Raw genomic sequence first — 24,735 nt, 5'->3', positions numbered from 1 at the left:
GCTTCAGTCACTGTTGCTTGTAGACAACACTGGAATATGAATAAAGGTAATAAAAGTCAGCCAATAGAAGAGACATCTGAGGAGACCATGGACTTGTTAGTGAACAGCACAGCGCAGATGATGAAGTAAGGTATAGAGACAAAATGCAAGGAAAAGTAGAAGATGAGGTAGGAGGATGCTATGCCACCTGGATTCCTGCCTATGCCAATAGGAATGAGAGATGCATTTAGAGCAACAGCCAGGCCTGTCTGCAAGCTAAAATCCCCAATGTTCCCAAAAGAAAATAGGAGTGCGTTTCTCTCTATTATTCACGCATACTTTAGAAACCTCCGGAGACCACTGTGCAAACTGGAACACTAAAACAAAACGTCAAGACAATAAATGGGGCATTGAATCTCTGCCATTTGTTAAAGGAAGGCCTTTTCTAACTTGAAGGTAGTACCTTGTTTTCACTTCATAAACAGCAAAGTAATACAGAGTAAGCATTGTCTTTTAGAATGACCTAAAAGAAGACAGAGTGGGACAGCACAGCATTACTTGGCTGGATCAGTTGCTTTCAAAAATTTCAATATGAAATCTGTCCTGCCACAGGTATATCTTAGTATTTTCCTGCCATCTATTCTGTAGTGTCATAGCAGGTACATTGTTAGAGATACTGAGAAATAGCAAGAATCCATTTTATTTTTTATAATCTGAGGAAAGTCATTCCAGTTCCACCTCTGTTCCCAAACTCCTATTATGATCTGAGAAAGTCGGAACTGTTACAATATATCAGCAGCCAAACAGTTAATGTTTTGTAAGCATTTAAAGCTAAAGGTAGACCTAGCTTCCCTTTTCTTTGAACAGGAGAAATTCACTGTCACTATTTATCTACACACTTCACTTTGCTTGGAACTATAACTTTAATTTCTGAAAGAAAATAATAGTGCTTATGCAAAAGTGGTAAAGCAAGTATCTTGTTAAACTACGGTGAAGTATCAGAGAGGTAGCTCTGTGGCTGGAGGACTCAAAACCCCAGCTCCATCTTTGGCATATTAGGCAACTCCAGTCATGCAAGTAATTTTATTTCCCTCCACTTTGTTTTCTTAATCTACAAAATGGAGATACTGGCTAAAGTCATTTAAGGACATTACAATATTCACAGTTTCATTCTTTGCTTTTATTTAATGTTTGAATGAAACAAAAAACCTTGTATTGCACAATAAGACAGTTGTGCTGTTGTGTCCATTTTCCCAGGAAAAGCAGTTGCTGGGTTTGTTTCTGTTTCAGTTAGGCCTCTAGCCCACTCTGGCTCCTTAGGAAGCTCTTCTACCATCAACTTAATTCCACAAAGTGTTCAGCACCATCAAAATCGCATGTTTTAATTATGCTTCATTTAATCAAATCCTTTCAATTAGCTCTATTGATGGCTCCAATGAGTTTTGCAAAGCACTTTGGAGCATTGCAACAAAAAGCACTGTACTGGAGATGGGTATTATCACTTGCACAAATGTGACCTGAAGACTTCAAAACACATACAGGAAACATCTTTATGCCTTCATTGACTCAAACACTGCTCCAAGTCATATGATATTCCTGAAGGAAGAGTTTCAAAGCGTTTAACAATTAATAACCTTGCAACACCTTTGAAAAACAAATAGTGAAAAGCAGGCACCCACACAAATTGTTTCATCTACTGTTGAAATACAGCTGTCTCTGGAGCAAAGCATAATACTCATTTAACAGTACAAAGCCATAGAACTATAGAGGGCATGAGGAAAAAAATATTGTTGTATCCTTTTAGAGCAAGAGGGGAAGTTTGCGGAGGCAAAAGTGCAGTTTACCAAACCAGAATTTAAATAGCACCCTGTGCTTGATGCCAAATTGGTCAGAAATATCCCATGTTTCCAAATTTGGTAATCTTCCAAGGAAGAGACAAAAGCATCAAGTCTCCGTAGGGTATTTTTTTCCTGGTTTGATTTACTGGCTAACTTAATCTGTACTGTTTATGATTGTTTAATAGTGTTGGTGGGCTGAGCTTGTGTTATCTTTAGATGACACTTTAATGTTGCAGGGCAATCATTATTACATTCTTGTGAGCTCAGAGTGCCTAGAACGATTGTTTAAATCTAAGAGATGTAATAATTCCTCAGGCAGTGAGGCACAAGTGTTAAGTCACTTTAAGTCCAGCACCTGATCCACATCTCACTGGAAAACCACGGTCTCCTACAGGACTATGCCCTCAGCTCTTTGCTGGACCATTGATACGTGTCTTCTCTGTTCAGGGGACAAATGCCACATGCTGAATCACAGAACCAAACATGCTCTTGGGAGGTCTCCTACCCACATAGCAAGCCTTTCCCAGTACTGTTTAGCTCATGAGAAACTGTTTAGTCAGAAAGTCTTAGAGGACCTTGCAAAAACTAGTTTCGCATCACACATCTTGCTTTGCCAAACCCACTAGTCCCAATTCAAAGGCAGATTCCACACTGCTTCCAATCCTGCTGAAAAATTTACATTCTTCTTTAAGCAAGGGTAAAACACTATCATCCTGGGATTTTTTTTCCCCCCCCCCACTCTTTTACATTCAGTGGAGTAAGAAATACTCTGAGAAGCAGGGGAGTGGGATGCAGGCTACTTTTCTTAATCAGTCTTTCAAACATCATTGCAGAAAAGACTGAGATTCAGCCTGACAGTAAGAAAGAACACTGTATGTGGTCATCACAAATTTCAACCAGGAGCATGCTCCTCACAATGCAGCGAACCCCCAGGAGCTGCTCTCTAGACAAATGGAGCAGAAAACCAATGTATTAGGGGTGCTGGTTTTCTTACAACTGTGCTCCCAGGTGGACAACAACTGGGCATCACTCAGCCTCAGAGACAGATATGTAACCCTGACCTTGTTACTTATCAGCCGTGGAAAAATGTATGTTTGTCCCTGCTTTGCAATTCACTTGCTGTTGCTACTAAGCATAGTACAGAAAACAATCAATTGATCAGGTTTCCAAATGGGTAAAAAAAAAAAAACCCAGGAAGATCTAACTTCATTTTCACCTCGTTAGGAGATTTTTCCATTACTTCACAGTCCTTTTCTAAGAAACACAGTATCATGCTGTTTGCATGCACTTCAATGCACTTGCACTTTGCTGAGATAACTCAAGTATTTATATAGTTCAAGGTTTAAACTTCTGTTTCTCCTATTTTGAACAACATCCTTTACAAAATATAAAAAAGGCACATTTTCAGGATTTTTTTTCTGGCTCAAAAAACCCAGATGGGGTTTCAGTCCCAAATATGCAATTGGCATTTGGCCCAGTGTAAAGACATGCCCAAAACGCCTGAGGATGGAGCAGCTGTGGGGCCAGGGGGCAGGTCACAAACTGCCTAAACCAAGGAGGCTTTGCAGAAGTGATTTCCCTCAGGCCAGAGAACAGCTCTGAAGAAAACAAGCAGCAAGTATACTAAAAAAAAATCACCTCCATTTGGTCTCACAATACACAAGTGGAAACCACTTTTTGTCCCTTTAGAGTTCCTTCTTTCCTCCATCCGAGTCAGAAATTGCCACCCAGCCTGGCCTCTTATTTAAACCATCTCCCACCTCAGCTTACAAGGAAAGGAGAGAGTTTGCAGAGTAGAAACAAATCTAGCATGGTACTGAAAGAAACTTTTGGTAAATACAATAAAGTGCTGTCATGAAAGATCAGCCAACTCGGCTCATGATCCGAGCTTTGTGGAAATGTCTACATTAATGCAGAAAAGGACCAGAAAAGTTACTGGGGGAAGAAAAGAGAGCAGCTCACTTAGCCAGCCCTTCCACCACATAGGGATGGAAGAAAAACTTACAGAAGGAGGAAAATAAGCAGGTAACAAGAGCCCTTACATCCTCAACTGTGCTTTGGTTTCCTCAGTGTCTTTTTAGTTATGCTCGGTACCACAGCTGTATTTTATCTACATAGCTAAAAAGAAAATAAAATTGACCCGAGTGCAATCCATTTACACTGTACAAAAAAGTATTTTGGAAGAGCTGTAGCGAAGTTTGCTTCAGGGGACTGAAGTCACTCTAGCAATTCAAACAGGCAGGGTATATAAAAAGCTAACAGAGTTCCTACAGAATCCAAGGAACTGAGAAAGAAATAAGGTTATCTGAACATTTTTTCAGAGAAAGTGTTATCTAAAACCCAATTTAACCTGAAAACTTTAGAGCCCAGTAAATGTACAAAAGAGACCTATACACCATTTCCTATTAGGTGCCTGCCAAACAGATTTGTTACGCATTTAATAAAGCAGTAAAATAAGGTATTTATGTAGCATGTTTAACTGTAAACATATTTGTCCTATTTTGTTTAAATGAAAGTATAACTGATAGGCGCTGCAGTTACTGGACAATGGGAAATGCAATGAGAAAAAGGAAAGTCAGGACTTCTGCTGCATCACAAAAAATAACATAACAGTGCCCTTGCATGGTCCTGCTTTAATAGGCCTGTAAAACCTATGTGCTTTGAGCCTCTAACAAGAGTACCCAGCTAGCGGCTGGTGAATTTGCAGGTGCCTTGGAGGGTCCAGCTACTTTGAGGGAATAGTCTTGAATACACTTTGCTGGGTCATACATCATTGCTATTCCTTCCCTTCAGGGCTTCACCTCCCATTTGGCGAAGGAGCAATAGCTGCAGCTCCTTCCAATGTCAACACCTTTTTCTTTGCTTGGCTAGAGGTGTCAGTGCAGAACAAACATGAGGTACTGCCTTCCTAAGTTCAGAGCTCCCCGAGTCATGTGCACTTTTCAGGCTCAATCTTCTGCTCACTGAAACTTTACAGTAAAACTGCCATCAGCCTTCGGAGTGCAATTTCAGCCCATCACATCTTTTCCAGGTTAGGAAAGAAATGCAACAAATGGCAAAGGTACATATCATAACAAATAGCTTAATACAAACATCTAGTAACTTTTGCTTCTTTAATGATGTCAGGAATACGTGGAGAGATATCAGTTATCCCTTTACAGAGAAACTGAGGTTTCAGGCAATGGAATGACTTACAAGATCTCCAAGTGACTGAGCAACAAAGCAAGGAACAGGACACGAGTTTTGCAAGTATCTCTACCTGGATTTACATCTTTCTGTAGACATTATACTTAATAGTAGTTGCTTCTGAAAAAAAAATTATTCTCTCTTGGAGAAAGATGAGCAGGCTCTTCTATGGGGGGGTTATTCCCAGAGTAGATAAAAATCAAAGGGATAAGAGTACAAAAAAACCTGACATTACAGAGCAAAGCTGTTTTCTTCTAAGTTTGAGAAAAGTAAAACAGATGAGGTAAAATTGTTTTAAGAAAGAGGTACTTCTCTGATTCAGCAGAGATATACACAGAAATGTTTAAGTATCTTTAATACAAGGAAGACATTGAAACAATAAGATGCTGACTTTTGCTTGCAATGCTTAATCACATTCCTAATGTGAAGATCCTGAGTTCCCTCTAATAAGAGCATGTGGATGTTTTATTGTTAAACAATTAGGCCAAAGCCACACTGAGGATTTTTGTATCTGGTTCAAACTGACTTTAATGGAAAATGAGCATCTAACTCTCATAAGTGACTTAGAAAAATCTCAGGAGGGTTGTAGAAAAAGCCAGAGCATTTTTTATTCTATTTGAATCTAGCCTGGTTAAGGCTTTATAGAGAGCTGAGAACTCATAAATAAAGATAGGAAATTGTGAAGGCAGAAAGGGTCTGTCTCCTCCACCCCCTGGTCAAAATGAAGTTTAGGGATAACTGAAACATCTGCTGTGCTAACTTGTGTATCAAAGCTAACCTCTGTTTACATCAATAAAAAGGGGTTTACAGATCATTTAATCACCATATGGAAAATGCTGCTTGGAATATTTGTGAAGTGATATGGATAAGTTACTCTCTTTTGAATAGTTATGATAAATATACTCTACATAAGATGTAAACCTGGGTTGCACATTGATGTACAAGAGCATCCCTTTGCCTCTTGGCATAGACTTGCAAGGGAAAGAAGGAGGGGAGAATAGTAGATACACAATAACTTCCACCTTGTAACCAGAAGTATGGTTAGGACTAAGTCTCAAAAATCAAACATAAGTAGATACAGAACAACTCATGCTTTTCAAGAAAAAAAAAAAGATAAATGGATTAACATCATATATCTCCATATACAGTAGTCCATTAATAAATATTTGAGATTATATAGATAGGAAACATGGTATTAAAAGCCAAAACTATCCTGCTACTCTCACCACCTAATCATACTAATTTTGAAATTAAATAACTTCACTTGAAATCACGTTCTAGTTTTTAAAAAAAAAAAAAAAACAAAACTTTTTGAAGCACTGAAGGGCAGCAGTAGCAGTATTGTCATCTCAAAAACACTACTCTGGGTATTTACTCTACAGTTTGAGATAAAAGAAAATATTTTGCCTCAATGTATTTCTGATTTTCTTAAGACTTAAACTGAAAATGAAGAAAGGTTTTATCTGTTCCTAGAATTACCTTCCTGAACCTTCTCATCTGTATTGATGCTTCCCTCATCTATCAAAGTTATATGCAGCCTTTGATTCATTCATTCACATTTTGTTAAGCATTTTTAGATCAACAAATGAAAGATGCTACACTACCACAATATTTCATCATCTTTCTGCCATCAGCTGAATTCAGTTCCTGGATTTTATTGTCATTTGACCTACTCCAGAAACCACTAATCCTAATTTGCTTCAGAAGCCCTCATCATTCAGATTTTTTTAAATCCACATGATAAAGCCTAAAGATGAAATAACATAACTCCATTAGCCCCAGGTGTAAGATTCCTGCATCCAGTGTTTAGAAGTTATGGAGGTAAGTCCCTTTGCTGTGTATTGAATATATATATATATATATATATATATATAAAATTAACATCAATGAGTCTTAGATCAAAAAGTCTCTCACTGACTATCCAACACTTAGGGTCATGCTAAGCTTCCATAAAAAAACCAAAACTTTCTTACAGAACAGCTGACATGTACTTGCCTTTTACCATTTGCTTAACTAGGAGGGGAGAGGAAAAAAAAAAAGGAGGAAAAAAAAAAAAAAGCTGGATTCAGAAACAATTTGAAAAGTCATAGCCAGAAATAAAGTGCCAGGTGAGGAAGAGTTGAATAGACACTGCCTATATACTGGGATAAGTCACCTGGTCCAAATCACACTGCTTTGTGTGGTCTCCACCCCAGCTAACCTTCTGACTACATGTTTGTCTGGGCTGGACAAGCAGATGTGGTTGCCAGCCTGTACTGCTGCAAAGCATATGGGAAAGGGAAAAGGACGTTTTGGTCCAAGACAAAGCACTAAGCTATCCAGGGCTGGATTCCTGCTGTTTTATCCATTATCCATAGGCTCATGAATATGTATCTCCCTCAAAATTCATTACATATTTTAATGTCACACATGAATATGCCACTGAACTTAATTATTCTGCTTCCAGAGCATAACTCCAGCCCAGTAGCTCAGATACACTTATTCAGGGCAAAAAGCTCTACTATCTCTCCAAACTTAAGAATAAGTCAGATTCTTTTCCCCTATCACATCAGTCTATCCACAGTAGTTCTGGGTCGACACTAGTATGCCAAAAACTACAGTCTGGTTCATCTCATACTCTCCATGCATAATTATGCTCTCCACTAAAAATAATGATAATGGCTTGAACCATTAATCTTCAAAAGAGAAGTTAGTTTCACCCAGGGCAGAAAGTAAATTCTCTCACCTTTCGCATAACCTCTTCATCTTTTCTGTTGCCAGAAACATCACCGTATACAATGATCCACCCAACTGAAAAGATAAGACAATCATTTCCCTTCAGCCATATATGCTGGAGTGTCCCCCCACCAGGCACAATCTCCTGGAGGCGGATGGATAAACAAACAACATATTTTTCTCATAACTTTTTACCCTCCACTGTTATTCTCTCTCTGAAGCACGTGCTTGCCACTAAAAACCTCATGGCGCTCTTACTGTTTCATTTGGGAGATATCATCTTAGCTGCACATTCATCAGCTTCTCTGCTAGTTTCTCCAACTCAGAGATAACTGTCTTGCAAGGAGACAACTCAATGGCAAACAAAGCCAGAATTAAAGCTGAATACCAGTCAAATCTTACATGATACTGACTTTAGGGTGCAAAGCACAATCTGACATCTCTCTTGGTGCTCCACTAAATACAAATCTGAACATCAGAAAAAACGGCCAAGCAGAGGAATATGTCACCAGCTGACTTCTTGCAGCTCAAATAGCTGCTATTAGGGAATGTCTATGCCAGACAAGAAGCCCCAATGCTCACAGGAAAACAAAGAATTTCTATGTCACGATTTATCCTCTTTGTAGGACCTAATGAACACCAAGCCACAGTTAAAGTGGTACCCACAAAATCTCGATCTCACATCCATATACAGCCTGGATGCAGTAGCAGCAGCACAACTAGAGGGTATGACACATACAGTTCATTAAAGCCCAGCTGTTGGGTTTGGAGTGCTTCGAGAGGGAGGCTCAAGGCCTAAAAGGAGAAAGAAGAAAATAAACACACTAACAAAAGCCAGAGAGAAAAAAGTTACAAATGTTTTCCTGGGAGCTAACAGGCAAGTTTCCCCAAAGGACAGGGGTTTAGATGAAGCTTTACTTACATGTAAAACAGCAGGAGTCTGAGGACCATTGCCTCTCTTGAATTTATTTTTTCTAGGGAGTTACCTGTGTTGCCCAAGTTACATAGCCACAGGAAAAGCAGGGCAGGCTAATGAAGATTATCCTCAACTCACCTTGGCACTGCATGAGAAGGCAGCTGTGCCACCCAGCAATGTCCCCCTTCGCTCCCCAGGCCTGAAGGCATCTCTGGAGACAAAGACCAGTTCCTCTGCTAGCTGCTCTGCAACTATGACAGCAAAAGCCTCAGCAAGTCTTGCTCAAGGTGTCGGTTCAGAGGGTAATAAAGCACTGAGCCAATCAGCGGGAAACCCCTCAGCACCAATCCCTGGCACTGGGGAGGACAGAGCTTAAGCACAACACCTGTGAAAGCGGGGAGGGAGGCTTAGGAGATATCCAGAGGTCTGTTAACAGCAAAAACAGACAATCAAGGTTGGGCCATTAAAGCTCAGGAGCACCCATGCGTACTTCCGAAAGTCACATGGGCTTTCAGACAAGACAGGTGCTGACTAGGAGACACATGAGCTCCTAGTGCTTGTCCTTGGCTTTCCTTGCATGGAAAATATTTTTAAACATTACAATTAAATGATTCAGGACATTTACTCATTTCCAGAGGAGAAATGGTGATGGATACATCAATAAGACACTAACAGAGAATATGCATACAAACCTAAAGATGCGTGAATTGTATTGATGAGTACTGGCTGCTGTTTTAACAATTTTAGAGATTGTTAAGTAATATTTACAAAAGGCCTAGAGGGAGGTTCAGATTATTTTAGGCCTCCTCTTTTTGATTCCTTTCTGTCCTTTCCTACTCTGATCTCACCTCTCAAGTCAGCCATTTCTTACACAGTTTCAGTGGCACGGGCAATGTTCTGCTCAAAGACTAAAGTTAACATATAGCAGGCAGTAAAAGGCAAGCTGTGGTGTGGAACTGCTGCCCGATTTGCAACTTAACAGTGGAAATAATCAGCACCTGCCATCACACAGGAGATTTCATAAGCTTTTGCACTTTGCTGACCTGCCATATCTTCAAAACAATATTCCTGGTTAATGACGCTCATTTGAACAACACTGGCTAACAGGATCTTGTGAGCCTAGAGCCAGGATTAAAAGACAAGGCAAACTGGAAACTCCAATTGTTACAATCCTGTAGCACAAATGAAGAGCACTTTCACACACAGCCAGCCAATATGCCCCATTTTTCTTTAGCACGCTGTGCCCACACAGAAAGAAACATGACTTCAGGTCAAACATATTTCCCTTTCCAGTGACCTAGAGTGATAAGAGTTTCCACCAGGACAAAGGATCAAAATCATTAGAGCTCAAAGAAGTAACAAAGTTGAAAGCAAAAATGTCAAGAGACAGATCCATCTCCTGACTTGAAGGACTTCTCAGAACAATGAACAGAGGCCACGATTGGAACATCTGCTCTTCTCTGAAGAGGGGTTGCGAGATCTTCAGGGGCAGCTCTCCTAAAGTGCTTTGGTCTCTGCCCTAATACTTGGAACAGCAGGCCGAGCAGGGCGCTTTGCACAATGCTAGCTGGTTAGCGTCTGTCCCCTGTGATTGTGACTGGATGTCCCATGAAGACAACTAATCTTTTTTTTAAGGGGAAAAAATGCAAACCATTAATTCAGTGTGACAACCTCATCAAAATGATGAAATGAATAATAGTATTAAAACTTCACACAACGACCGTTTTTAATAACGTGGGAGTTAAACATTTCAACTCAAAGACCTGGTTTCCTGTGTTGGCACTGGTGCTAACACTAAATGTTCATACATCAAGCATTTTTATGTCTTCATTTTAAAGAGAAATTAGGAGATAGATAAACTGAAATAACATCCCGTTCCTGTGTGTGCAATACACACAGGGTGTATTTCTGACAAAAACTCACTGTGCTTTCAGTGTGTTCTTACAGACTTCCCCATTTGCACAAATTCACTGAAGTCTTAGCTACACTGCAGCAGCTGACCAGTTTTCAGCAGATAGATGCAGCTCAGACAAACATATCTTCAAAGAATAGTGAAAAGTGGCATTAAAAATGAACTCCTACTCTTTTCCTATGTTCCTCAACCTAACAAACACATCTGCAAGGTCAGAAATTTACAGCTGAACGTATCAAAAGCACTGACTGTATGAATTATGCCATTCATTTACCTGAACAGTTCTAACCATCTGGGTATATCCTCTAGACAGAAAACAAAGTTAGGTTACTCTAAACATGTTCACTGTGGATTAAGCTAATGCAGTCATCTTCCAAACTAGGTTAGCTAAGAATACAAAGTTACAGACCTCAACTGATGAGTAGGAACTTTTACTATAACTCATTGCAACTCAATCACCTTTATCTATAGTCTCCAGCTCCCTGCAACTAAACTATCTGATTTCAAACTCTGGTTAACAGCAACAGACCCAAATAGAAAGGCATTGTTGTTTGGATAAACAAGAGGGTGTTTTGGCCATGAAATGTTAATGTACTAGCTGATCCCTGTCGCTACGGTTTGTGGTCACGTGGACTTCAGAAAGTTCAATTGCTAATGCAGAACAAAACTTTCAAGCTCAGTCCCTGTCGAACAAAATCTGACTGCTGTTCAAAGCCTATATGAATGAAAAGAAGACTTAAATCTGATTCTCCATGAGGAAACATCCCCATTGTTCAAATCAGTCCTTGAACTTTATTGCTGCACACCCAAATAGCAAGGACCAGGAAAATGGTAGCTATGGAGGGAGGAGGATCTTCACCACAGCCCCCCTCTACCAGGGCAGAGCTCTAGAGCAGCAGGAGACCAAGATTTCCAGAGTCTGTGCAGCACCTCGTAGGTGGGCAGGACTTCTATTCCATGATATTTAACTTGACACATCTCAGCAGCATAACGCATTTCTACATGAAAAAGAAGCAAGATACAGGAAAAGATTTTGCAGTTGGATTAGGGGTAAGAGTGAAAGGTACTAGCTCTCAGCTGATGTATGTACACCTGAAAAACATATCCAAAACTTTTTCCAAAAGGGGGAACTTCAGGTCTTGTAGGGTGTGATACTCCAAGGCTTGGCAAAGCCACTTATAACCTCACCAAAGTTCAGTATGACTATGAGTGTTTACAAGCACAAGGACTAGGCCAAATTGAGAATGTAAATATTTGGATTCAATTCCCCAAACTTGCCTCTATCTGCACTGCCAACTAAATCCCAACTGCAGACTAAAAAAAAAATCTGAGAAGCAACAGTTGCACACACTTTACAGCATAGAAACAAAACTAACACACGTGGCACTCAGCATTGGGGGGGGGGGGGGGGGGGAAGTAATTCGTAATCTAAACTGAATTTATGTTAAACAAGACATCAATGAGGTTTGGACCGACACTCGACTTGACTCAGCTATCATTTGATACATTTTGAAAGTCTGATCAGCCCAGATGTTGGTCCTCTGCCCTGTAAGAGACTGGGTTACATTAACTGTATCTAGATTACTCAAGACCCCATAGACTACATGATGGGTCTAGCACACTGTGGTAACTTTGACTTAAACCACATTCTCTTAAGCCATCAAAAGCAAGTACTTCTATCTTCTGGGCAGATGAGTTGAGGAAAGTCTTCTCTAGATCCAAAGTAATTTATTTAGCAACCTCAGTCCCATATTCAGAATTGATTTAGGATCCCAAATCACCTTGACTTCTCAACACCAATGCTTTTTGCGCTTTTTTTTTTAAGTTTTACCCCAGTTCTTTTATCTATAGATACAGTTGGCAGCCAGTTGACCTCCCACAAAAACAGATCCTAAGGGATATGCCATATTCTCAGCTGCCAGTTCCCAGCCCTTCTCAGAAAGTGTTAAATGTCTTCCAGTCCTACGTCTCCATTGCAGACACTCACTGGAGGGAATCAGAAAGCCAAGTGTCTCACCAAGACCAGGATTTTATATTTTTTTGTATGATAAGAATTTGTGCCTCCTCACTCCTACTACTGTAAACTAACAAAAAGTCCATCCTCTCCCTCTTCAGTTAAGTGGGAAAAGTACAAATCTGGTTCTTTAGCTTTATTCAACTGTGGGAAACTTGGTTTTGCTCTCCAGTTAAAAGCAGGCTCTTCAGCGCACTTCACAGTGACCTCTTCACAAGGGGCTAATATCATTTCTTTAAATGCCCCTACACTAAAAATAGTCCTGCTTCCTAAACATGAATGCTTAGCAGTTCCAGGCATTCTGAGATCCTGCATACCACTTTTTTTTTTTTTAAACTGGCAACATTTATTTAACCAGCAATTAAAAAAAGGAGGCCCAGCCGCCCCAGTGATTCTTCCCAGAGGGTCTTAGATGTTTATGAAACACAATGAAAACAATAAAGTGGATAAAGTCATGCTATTCCATCAAGTCTTTGGCAAGACTTCCCAACCAAGAATAAATTGGCATGGTACGTTACAGTCAACAGATTACACAATGGTTTACAGGGTCACCAATAATAAGGGGTCACACGCTCTTTAAAGAGCTACACTATATGTTAAAAGTCACTTGCTTAAAGGGAAACAGCAATGCTTGGTCCTGAGCTCCTTGGATCAAATTCTGGCAGCCACAGCACAAATGTGCTGTAAGGGTAGGAGAGGACAGAAGGCGCCTCTCCTTCCCAGCACCAGGAACGGCAGTGACTACACTGAGCAAGCTGGCTGGGGGAGTTTAGCACCCTGAAGGGAGCAGAAGAAAGCCAGGCCAGGCAGGACTCTTATTTCTGCATATGAGAGGAGAACATATGCTATACGCTTTTAGGAGCAGGACAGATTCTGTGCCCCAGTGAGGCCCTGCACCACCCACCATATCACTGGCTCCCAAGGAGCCCTGCTCCCCACTCCTCCATACTCTCAGAGGTAAATGGTTCCACCTCAGAAACAAAGATGGCAGTTCCCAATCAGTCTAGTCACTCTAAACAGTGTATAGACTCTAGCTAGCTTTAAAAGGTGCTTGACTATATTCTTAGGTAACTTGATAAAGTAATCATAACTGCTTAAATGTGTTGCAGTTGTCCTTTAAATAACTATCCTTAAAGCAAGGGGAAAATGAACAGTCAAAGCCATAAATCTTATTCTCACCCTTCAACCTGGTAACAGATTTCCACTACTCCACCTGCATAACCCAATCATCAAAATGAAAGTTAAATTTTGACCTTCCTAAAATATACATGATTTTCTCAAATTTCACCTTAAACATAAAATATTTCCACTTTTGCTCTGTTAACTTACCCTTCCACTATATGGAATATTTTCATCTACTGACTATATATTAATCACAAATAATCAAAACATTATCAAGCCTCAAAGGCAAATCAACCTCACTTCAATTCACCCTACTCTACATCATCAGAAATCAGACAATGACTAAGAGTTTCATGCTTGCTCTTCCACAAGTTTTGATCATTTTAGGCAGGTTTTACTGGATTATTCAATATCTGGCTGAAGTTAAAGACTGTCTACTCAGAATAAAAAGGAAAGAAAACCTATTCCTCAAAGTCAGTGCAAGAGTAGAACATGGGTGTAGCAAACACTGCTATTGAGATACTCCATGCAATAATAGTATGCATCCTGCTTCATTTAGCTTGACTACTAAAATACAAAGTGCATTTGAGTGATAAAACCGGAGTAAACATAAGGATGCTCTCTCATGTAGCTGCTACTCTTTGATTGCGGTGACCCGCTGCTCTTCAGTAAAGCAAATGCTTGGTACCAAGCCAAGAGCAGTACATCTGATTTTCCCACAAAGTGAACTGCTGAAGCAGCTCCCTTAGCTCTTCAGCTAAATCTGTCTTGGGATCCTAAAGTCTTCCGCCAGAGTCCAGGTGGCTCCTCTACTCTTTTCAACATGCATGCACACGTTACAGCCGGCTGGATAGACGATGCCAGTGGGCACTAGAAAGGGAAAGAAGTGCCACAGCTCCCTGTCTCTCTCCAGATCAGAGCCCCACACTTGGCAGGCTGGCTCCCCAGCCCGGTTATAGTTAAGCCGGTCCCGCCGAGGCCGTCACCTGGGCTCTGTCCCTCCGGGGTGCCTCTGCCCTCGCCACCCACGCGAGAAGCAGCGTCTCGCGAGGCACGGCGGTGGCACGGGGCGCACCGGCGGCACGGGGCGCACCGGCGCGGGAGCACCGAACCCCCGCTCCGCCCGTGCGCAAAGACCCCGCGCCCATCTGCGCTCCCCCCGGGCAGGGCAGGGACCCCCGCCAGGGTCGCGGGGCAGGCCTGCACTGGCACAGCCGCCGGAGGCTCCGTTGCCGCAGGGGCTCCGCTGTTCGGGGAGCCCCAGGGCCCGGGCAGCCCCCGCCGCCGCGCATCCCCGGCCCGTCCTGCTCCCGGGAGGCGGGCGGCTCGCAGGGCGCAGGGACGGCGAGCCGGAGCACGATCAATCGTTTCTCCCCCCAGCCCCGCTCCCCTGCCCAGGTCCCCAGAGACGACCACCGACCCGGCAGCGCGGCTCCCCGGCCCTTACCGAGGCGCGCAGGGATGCGCTCCCTCCGCCAGACGCCTGCAGCCCCCGTCCCGCAGCCCGGGCGGTTGTAGCTTTTTTGGAGAAGCTGGGAAGAGGGAAAGAAAGAAAGAAAGGGGGGAGGGAAAGGGGAGGGAAGGGACTGAGATCGAGGGAGAGAGAAGTATGCAAAGGCAGGAAGTGGAGACGGCCACGGCCAGTGCGGGAGATTAATGGGAACCAGTCACCCGGCAGCCAACAAAGAAACCTGCTCCCCCAGCGCAGCCCGGCCCGGGCTGCAGCCCCGCCGCGGCCGGGTAGCCCCGGGCGACCGAGCCACGGCTCCCGCCGGCAGCGCTCAGCCCCGGCCCCGCGGAGGGGTGGGCGCCGCCCGCCCCCCACGGCCCCAAAGCCGGGTCCTCGCCAGGCGGGAGGGAGGGGAGCAGCCCGCCGGGGCCGAGCAGGACCGACCCGGTCCGCGGGGAGATGCGACGGGCAGAGAAGGAGGAGGGGAGAACTGAGCCCCCCGAATGACAATCCTCCTCCTCCCTCTACCCCGGGAAGCGATACGGCTTATTTTTTATTTAAAAAACTATGAGTGCTGGGCTCCTCTCCGCGCGGAGCCGCTTGCAGGGAAGAAAGGAAGGAAGGAGGAGAGCGTGCGGCCGCTTCCTGCGCTCGGGCGCCGATCAGATGGTTTCAATCAGGGCGCCGGGGATGGGCGAGCCCCGGGGCGGCGGGACGCCCGTGGCGCTCGGCCGCGTTTTCCAAGCTCCCGGGGTAGCTTCAGAGGAACAGTACCTGTGGAGAAAGAAAAGGGCGAGAGGGAGGCGGCGGCATGCCTCTGAATTTTATTCTGGGTACCACGGTTCAAATCCAGCCTACTAGGACCAGCTACTGACAGGGATTTTGTAATGCTCTGCTCCCTGGGGAGTGGAGCCTGAGGTGCCCCACCCGGGGTGCCTTCACATGCTAGGACACCAGGCAATGCGCGTACCAGAGCGCAGAAGGTCTCTCTGTGGCACAAGCGATAAAGCACACATTCCACTCGGGCCACAAACAGCATCATAGGGGCCAGCTCCCTGGCACGCCTGTCCGTCTGCTGTGGGTTTAACAGATGAGAAACCCGCACAAGACATTTGATATTAAAACCGTACAAAAGAGACAGGATGCTAGCTGTTAGCAGAATCATCAGTACTGCAAAATGCACCTAAATCTTGAAGTATTGGGTTAGCACTTATAGAACAAGTCACTTCACAATATATTAACCAAATGACAATAGGAACTGAAGAAAAATAAAGTGACATGTAATCTGCAACTAGAAATACAAATTGCAGCATTGCACATTTCTTGAACTTTAAGCACGTACTTACTTTCTTTCCATTGACTGAAATGGAACCAAAATGGTGCTCAGCATTAGGCAAATGCTTATGAGCTTTCCTACACGAGGATACTTCTCTGAACCTCTGAGCAGAGTACTCAGGATAAACTATTCTTGGCTTTCTGCACCTCGTCAACAAAGTAAGATATATTGTCTTGAGATATTCTGATCTGTCATCCCACACGACAAGGGAAATCTGGTGTAAATGTCCAGCATTTCACAAACCACCATTATATTTCAAAAGAGTGAATGCACAGGAAGTAAGGGTAACTCTCATCTGGATTCTGATGTGAATGTGTATTTCAAAGCAAAAGCTATTTCAGCTGTCAGCCTTCTTGAGACAGATGTATTTACTCAGCTGCAAAAGGAGTACTGTGTCACTGAACATCAAAAAATGGTAGGATTTTAAATTTCAACACACAAGGAATAATTTACCTCCTGAACAACAAGCTACCGCTACGAGTACCTGGCAGGAACATAAAATTAATACAATTTTCTTTCCTTGTTATGAAAATGACATAGGAGGGCCTTTTCAAGTATATTTTACAAGTGCAGCAAGATAGCAAACCCATCCACCTCTCCAGGAGACCAGTGATAACAAGGAATGATGCTCAAAGAAAGATGCTCAACTTCCAATTAAGCAGGAACCAATCTATTCTGGCTGCTTCTCCAGCACATCAAACAAACATCTCAAACATGCTAATATTGCTTTTACCAAATATTATTTTTCTCCCCCATTTATGTTGCATTCAGTCCCCCAGACCTCAAGCAACTTGGCAACTGCCTAGATTTTCCTTTGACTACAGGAGACCCAACCTAAAATTAAGTTGTATTTGAACACTGAATTGGGGCCTTCAATATTTTAATGAACAAGCAGCCTGTGAAGGGCTTGTTTATTACAGGAGCTGGCTGCTGCTCTGGTTAAGCAACTGGAAGATGATAATAAAATGTAAACTAGGAGAGGATTATTTTTCTTGCTTGCCAAACAGATTACAGCTAGCAAAGTTCCACAAACAAGAAGGAAGGACTTGAAAAATCAGGTCTGTTTGTTAACCTTGGCCATACCGCACTTAAAAGTTTCTGTTCTTACTTTGCCCTTCCTCCTGTCACCTCAGCACAAGGGGGGGTTAGCAAAGGCACAGAGCAGCTCTAATTTAGACATAGCCACAGTCACTTTCCAAGCCTGTTTGGTAGCTCTGAGCAGAAAGCACAGCCTTGCACACTGCGGGGCTGACGAAGGCCACACACACACACACACACACACACACACACACGCTGCCCTGCTGGAAAACCCTCCTGGGCCAGAAGCAGCTTCCAGGGAGAAAATTTGCTTGTTTGGCAAATCCTGCTTGCAGTAGGCCAAAATGCTTTCTGCTTTCTACTAACCAAAGCAAAAGAGCTTTCTTGTTGAGAGCAGATGCAGGGATAGTTTGCAGGCGGTCTGACCTGGCTGCTCACCTGGTGCTCTGCTCTCTTACTAACACCTGTTTCACTCAGCCAACCGCTGCTACATACTGTAATTATTATTTTGTACCTCATAAATTTTGTGAAAAACCTAGGGAGTACCAATACCCTCTTACCAATACCTGTTTCACTCAGCCAACCGTTGCTACATACTGTAATTGCTATTTTGTACCTCATAAGTTTTTTAAAAAACCTAGGGAGTACCGCTTTCCAGTACAGAGACCACGGGGAGAAACTCTCCGGGCACGCCGGCACCAGCCGAGCCGGATCGGCGCCCTCCGACTTCTCTCGCCTCTTCCCCGTCGTCGCCCGGCGGGGACAGCCGCGGAGCAGCACCCGAGCGACCCACAGACCCGCCGCCACCAGGAGCGGCGCCGCTGAGGGAAGCTCACGGAAAGCCTGTCCGGACACTCCTCCCCCTCCCGGGGCGGCAGCTTTACCTCAGGGCAGGGCACGGACCCAGCCCGGGGGTCGTAGCGTGAGGAGAAAACAGAAACCCGCAACATTTCCGCGGGACCGGGCGCCCGGCAGCATCTGCCCCGCGGCCACCGAGCGGGGCGGGGCGGGGAGGTGCAGAACCGGCGGGGCGGTGGCGCCCCCTAACGGCAGCGGAGGGGGGGGGTGGGTTGGGTGGGGGCGGGGCGGGGGTGTGGGCGTGGGCGGGGACGAGGACTGGGTGGGGATGGGCTGGCCGGGGCACTGGCGCGTGCGCACTGTGACAGCGCGCGGCGGCGGGATGGAGGCGGCGCGTGCGGGGCGGACGGCGGCGCTGGCGCGCGCTGTGCTGGAACGGGCGCGGCGGCGGCGGCGGCGGCCGGCGGGACGGCTCCTGGCCTCGGCCCCGGTCAGTGCTGCGGGCGGCGGCGGGGCGGGGGCGGCCGTGCCGGCAAAAGCAGCAAAATAAATAAGCGCCGAGGGGCTGCGTCCTTAAATGGTGGCAGGATAGCTCGTGTCCTGTAGAGGCCTAGTGTGTGTGTGCATATATATATATATATGTGCGTGTATACGCGTGGGACCGAGCCGTATATGTGCTTTAATGAGCTAGAGGTATGTTCAAATACGTAGAACAGTTTCACACTTGGTTACTTGCCTCCGCGTTTTATCTAGGCAAAGCCAGCCTGAAAGGTTTGAGGGCACTGACACATGACTTGCCAGTGCCTTGCAGGACAGCGGAGCCAGGCAATTGCTCCGTCTTGGGCGTAGCAAGTGCCTCCGTGGTGCCTGGTGCACGTTGGGGGTGTTGGAAGGCCAGCGTGCACGCCGCATTAAAGCGAAGCACCACAGCGGTGGGCCGCACGTGACTTTCACCCCGGACACAGCCTCGCACTAGCGAGTACTTTGCTATTGAATCACCTGATGCTTTCTACCTTGAAGCAACAAGCAGCACATCATGAGTTACAAAAAATGTCTTTAATTGCAGGAAGAAGATTCAGAACGTCTTAGTGCAGCATTTGCCTCAATAGTGAACTTGATGAATCAAGCTACAAAGGAATGTGAGGTGAGGTTTAACCCCCAGATCCGTGCAAAGGAGAATGTTTGTGATGTGCCTGTCAGAGGCCTGTTTGCACTACTTTTGCTAAAACTGAAAAAAATTAGACTTGCATTTTGCTCATTGCATGGCAAGAGCTTAGCCAGTGAGCCTGTGATGCTGGCCTAGATTAAGAAGTTTGGGGCATTTGCCATCATGTGGTAGGTGACAGTAGGTTTCACCAGTGTTACACTGACCCACAGGTACCACCTTGGCTGATAAACAGCAATATCAGCATTTTCTGTAGAGAGTACCAGCAGACCAGTACAGAGTTCAGCAGAGGGTTTCTCCACTCCTTGGTGGAAAGGCAATAGGGTTAGGAGGCAGAAACATCAGATGACATGACAAATTTTATTGTGGCAGCCACTGTCACACGTACAGAGGTTTTTCCAGCGCTGCGAGGTACCTCTGCTGCGGAATGGCTTTACAACAGAGTAACCCTTTGTTTTGATCATGCAACCACGAACTGCTTGTGCTCGCTGATCGAGTCAGTGCATTGCGGGTGGCAGAAGTAAGGGAGAGTTTGAATCTCAAGCAAAGACATTGCTTTCTGCCACGTGTTCACTCTGAATTCAAGAGTTAACCTTCCCATTTTACATCTGTAATGCTTGAATCTCACGTGTCTTATATTGTTTAAGCAAACTTGATTTGAGATGTTCCTACCGCATTACAGGCTCAGGTTTTCTGAGCAGCACCGTATCTTTATTTGTGATAGGTAGAAATTGAGGTACGGCACACAGACGCGCAGCTCCACTGCTTTCACGTTGGCACGCACGCACTGTGAAACTGCGGTGTAACAGCTGTGCTTGCACCCTGGCAGCTGGGTGGCAGACGGACTGGGAGCCCAGCTCTGCCAGCCTGTCCTTGCAAGTACAGCTCTGCAGCCCGACTACTACATTAAAGTCTCTGAAAAGTCCATCACAGTTTACATCATCTGTGCCCTTTGGGGTCAGTTATCATCAGGCAGCGGGGAGCTTGTTGTCGGCAGTGTTAATAACAAAGGCTAGGTCTTTAATTAAATTAGTAGTTCAACACACACCAGACCATTAGCTCTTAAGCCACTCCTTTATCATTCAAAGCACCACAATGCACAGTACCTGGTTAATCTTAGAACAACTCCAGCAGAATAGAGTTTTACACAAGATGAAACAAAAATGTAACAACGTATAGAGACTCATCCTGTGTCCTGTTAGGAGTCTGTAAAAGAGTGGAACAAGCAGTGGGTGACTTCCATACTTGTGCATCAGCCAGGACAGTGCTGCTGCAAGTCATCTTCTGTAGAGAAGAGTCATAAGGGGGAAGGGGAAATGAATGCTCACACCCGCAAGTTCACAGATAAAGTTTACAAAGCGTAAATAAAAATCTACAGCTGAACATAACCATTTAGGCACTTCGATGCCACCGAGTCCGAATGATTAAAATTACATGATTTAAGAATTGTTGTTTAAAATTATTTAGAGACCAAAGTTTACCCACATTTCTTACTAAAAGTTTGATTTAATTTCTTTGCTCTTTGACATCATGTAAAAGAATCCAGCTCACCTCCAGTGATACAGAGATGCTCTGTGAAGTGTTATGCAATAGGTCAGAGTATCTGATGTATTTTGGGACGTTGCTGCACAGTCAACCACAATACAAACAACCAAATCTATTGATGTGTGCATAACCTCAAGGAATAAAGCACAGCAGTACACTTGGAAATAAGAATTCCTAGTGGCCTTGCTTTTGCTATGTTTAGTCTTGACAATCAGACACAGGGACAACATAAGTGAAATAAAATAGATATTTTGGAACTTTTTGGTCCCTGTGATCAAAAAGGTAACCCTGGGAGGAGTTCTGTGGTGACAGCAGATGGCAGCAGAGCTGCACTCAAATATTTTGTTTGCCGTGGGGACGATTCAAATACCTTTATTGTGGAGCCAGAAAAGGGCTGCTGTGGACTTACAATTCTCAAAAACCACTATGCTACTGGTACCAGCCTTGAAGAAACTTTAGCTTCTTCACCAACTCATTTTTCAGTATTAACATGTTCTGCTTTTAGAGCATGGCTCCTGCACAGAGTCTTCACTAGCTAGGTTGCCAAGCACCTAGCTTGCATATACATCCTATTAAAGACCCATAAACTATGCCTTCTTCCACCAAAGCTTTTCTTGAAGGGCCTGATCAGGTAGATGTTTCCAGAGCATTCCTTCTGATTTTTTTCATTAATTCAGTTCTGAGCTGTCAGAGAGGCCCTGTGTATGTCCCTATGTATGGGACACGGGCATATAAAACCAGGGCTGACAGTCTTGTACCATCCTCACACAAGAACAAACCAGCCAATTAATACAGAAGGTCAGTAGCTGTGCAGTTCTGCTTTTAATTGCAGTAGTTGTGAGCGTGGCTTTGATGCTTCTCCACATAATATTCTCTGTTTCTATTGTTGTCCAGAAGTACTATAGCTTCATGGCAGCCTGTAAATGCAAAGAGCATGAAATCAAACACATCTGCAGATACCATGGCAGGCAAGCTGGGGAAACAGAGCTGGAATCCTCTGAGGAAGAGGTGAGTAGGTGGTTTTGGTTTTGATTTAAGGTTATTCCTTCCCTCCCATGGGACAGGAACTGTTATCTATCTAGTGTCTGTGATGCTTGCTTACACTAATGTATGTGGTTTGACATCATGGACATATGAACACCTGGACTGATCTGAGCCTTCTGGTGGGGTGGGGGGGAGGCAGAGTAACTTCTGGTGGCACCAAATAGTGTCATATCAGTCCTTTTGTGGAGGGGAAAATTTCATGGACATAAAGCATCCCCTCTCTCAGGGGCTGAATTTGCCTTTTGTGTTGTATCATTACAAAACAGTGTCTTCTTCTTTCCAGAGGACTGAAACTTCTGTAGCACCCAGTCAAGCTCAAACTTGCCAGCAACGTGTAAGTTTATAGAATACTTAAGGTTTAAATTGAGGTATAGCATTTATCATTTTGCATCAAGCTGCTTAAAATTTGTGCTCAGGTGTGGAGACTGTGATAGCACAGAAGATTAACCAGTGGTGCATTCACAATCCTAACATATGTATAGGTGGGCAGTAGAATGGGCATACAGAGACTTGCACAATTAATTATAAACCAGATTGTGGCATTTTGGCACAGAACCAGTTAAGAGTCTACTTTATGTTTTGGACTGGTACAGAACGTCAAACACTGTAGTTAATCTTTAGGCTCTTGTGATTTGCATCAGCAACAATAATCCAGCAGTTCTCCAGTCTTACCTCATTTGTGCTCCTGCCACATTCCCTGTGCTGAGGAAAGGATGTGGCAGTGCTTAGCCAGTTATGCTTGGCCCTCATGCACTCTCTCTAAAGACTCCTGTTCCTCAAGGAGAAGAAAACTTTTTTTTTTATCTTCCAAAGCCTAACACCTCACCGAATCAATTTCAGGAACTTCTAAGCCACAAAAGATGAGAAACATGGAATCTGCACCACAGTACAAATTAGTGGGAGCACCCTTGTTGTGTGGATGTTTTCCAGGTTTATGTTCAAAACCATTTAGGTTGGCAACTTTCATTTTTGTGAGGCAGACATTACAGCATGCTGATTATTTTCATTGCTTGAAACATTACATGAAATACTTTGAGTATGGCACTTGCTAATTTTTGTATTGACAGAAACATGGCACTTGCTAATTTTTGTATTGACAGAAACATTTTACAGTTTTGTCCATGCTGCCTGTGTATTTTGAAAAAATCTTAGGATGTTTATATAGGAACTGAAATATAATTTTACCCAAATTCAAGTTTTATTTTTGTGGGAAATCTAAGACTAAACAGTAATGAAGCTTATTTCCCCTCCTACCTCCCCAAAGACCAGACAGGCTTCTGAAGACATCTACATTGAAGTTTCTCCTGGCACCTATTCTGTCACAGCAACCTCAGAGGACATGGTGCAACAAACCCACGTGGTGGATGTCGACGCAGGACAAAGTGTTGATTTAACTTTTGTTCTATGATGTTTGCTGTTTCTGGGCAATCACGGGAATAAAAGATGAAGCTGTTTTAATGCATGTCATAAACTATGTATATCTTTTTCTTGTTAGCACTTTAATAGTATCCTCCTCTTTGGGACTCCATTTTTATGGCCTGTATATTTGTTTTCTACTTAATGCAATTATATGCAGCCCACTTTGTACACTGATTTTATAAATATTTGTACATTGTGTGCCTTAAATCCAATTATGTGACTGTAATTCCAGGTTCTCATGCTTTAAATAATTAAAGATACAATCAATGGAATAAAATACATAATTTAGTCTTTATGGCAACAGCTTCTTTTATATTTTCCACAGACAGAACATCCGTGTCGCATTGTTGACCACAGAGAGCATGATCCATGTGACACGAATACGTATGTACATTAAAATAAGTGCCAGCCCACAGAAGGCAGAGCAGCTACCCTGAATTGTCTCCTATTTCCTGCAGGGGAAAAGCACTGCTGAGCAACTGCACGCTACAGCTTATGGCCAAGTTCAGATGCTTTAAACATAAGCAGTCCCACTAACGAGACTCCCTGGCTGCTTATCTCTCCCAAAGGATCAGATTCCATAGTTAGAATTAGTGAGATGACCTATATATAGCTGTAATCTTTTTGTAGCTGATGGTATTAAGGTTTCTGTTAATTTTCATGGGAATGTAAAATTCAGTGGCTTGAATGCTGGATCTCTGAGCATGTTGTTGTTTGTATCTAAGTAGCATGTCCTTCACTCTCTGGCTACTTCTGCTTTAATCCTGAAAAAATTATTTTTGTTTGTCAGTTTGTATTGTTTCTCCATTCCTTCTGGCTTTTTACAAAAAGAAATCACTATGCTGAATTCCTCTGGTGGACTCCAGAGAACTGTAGACAAATTGAAGGTTTATTAGATGCTGGCTGTGCAGCTGTTCAGGCTTTTAATGCTCACACTGTTTTACCTGATCTCTCCAGAACTGTAAAGTCAAGTCAAATAATTAGATATTTAATATAATACCCTGGAGTAAAGAATGAGGATGCTGAAATTCCACATGGGTGGAAATGGGAGTTTCTCAGTTATTAAAATTACAGTTTATCCATAAGTATATTCTACAGAGAGACTACCTAAAACAGAACTTGATGTGCTTAATAATGTAACAGTGTTGTAGTATAAGCAGTTTACCTGAAATTTCAGCTCCTGAACTTCATCAGCTGTACATTTTTTTAATTCAGCCTGATCATGTCTTTCCCTGCTTTGTTGCAAGTGAGCTCTTTG

General features: G+C 43.6%; 2 protein-coding genes across 6 annotated transcripts in view; one reads left to right on the top strand and one right to left on the bottom strand.

The window, feature by feature from the left end:
* Positions 1-16,671, bottom strand: part of DENND2B (DENN domain containing 2B) — a 180,683-nt gene extending 164,012 nt beyond the window's left edge. For 2 of the 5 annotated variants that reach the window (XM_054826885.1, XM_054826881.1), the window contains exon 1: positions 15,130-15,601. The gene's annotated coding sequence lies outside the window, so the exon portion shown is untranslated. Of the gene's footprint in view, positions 1-7,728; positions 7,794-15,129; positions 15,602-16,478 lie in introns of those variants that run through there. The other 3 variants (XM_054826883.1, XM_054826884.1, XM_054826888.1) reach the window with 3 other exon arrangements.
* Positions 16,672-18,671: 2,000 nt separating this feature from the next.
* Positions 18,672-24,610, top strand: AKIP1 (A-kinase interacting protein 1). The gene is made up of 5 exons (XM_054826900.1): positions 18,672-18,794; positions 19,371-19,448; positions 21,909-22,022; positions 22,342-22,392; positions 23,323-24,610. The coding sequence occupies exons 1-5, from the start codon at positions 18,687-18,689 to the stop codon at positions 23,464-23,466; spliced, it is 495 nt and encodes a 164-aa protein (XP_054682875.1). The 5' UTR covers positions 18,672-18,686; the 3' UTR covers positions 23,467-24,610.
* Positions 24,611-24,735: the final 125 nt, after the last annotated feature.

The sequence above is a fragment of the Grus americana genome, chromosome 5 (genome assembly GCF_028858705.1).
Source record: "Grus americana isolate bGruAme1 chromosome 5, bGruAme1.mat, whole genome shotgun sequence".
Taxonomy (NCBI): Eukaryota; Metazoa; Chordata; class Aves; order Gruiformes; family Gruidae; genus Grus; species Grus americana.
This window is presented reverse-complemented; position numbering and strand designations above follow the sequence as displayed.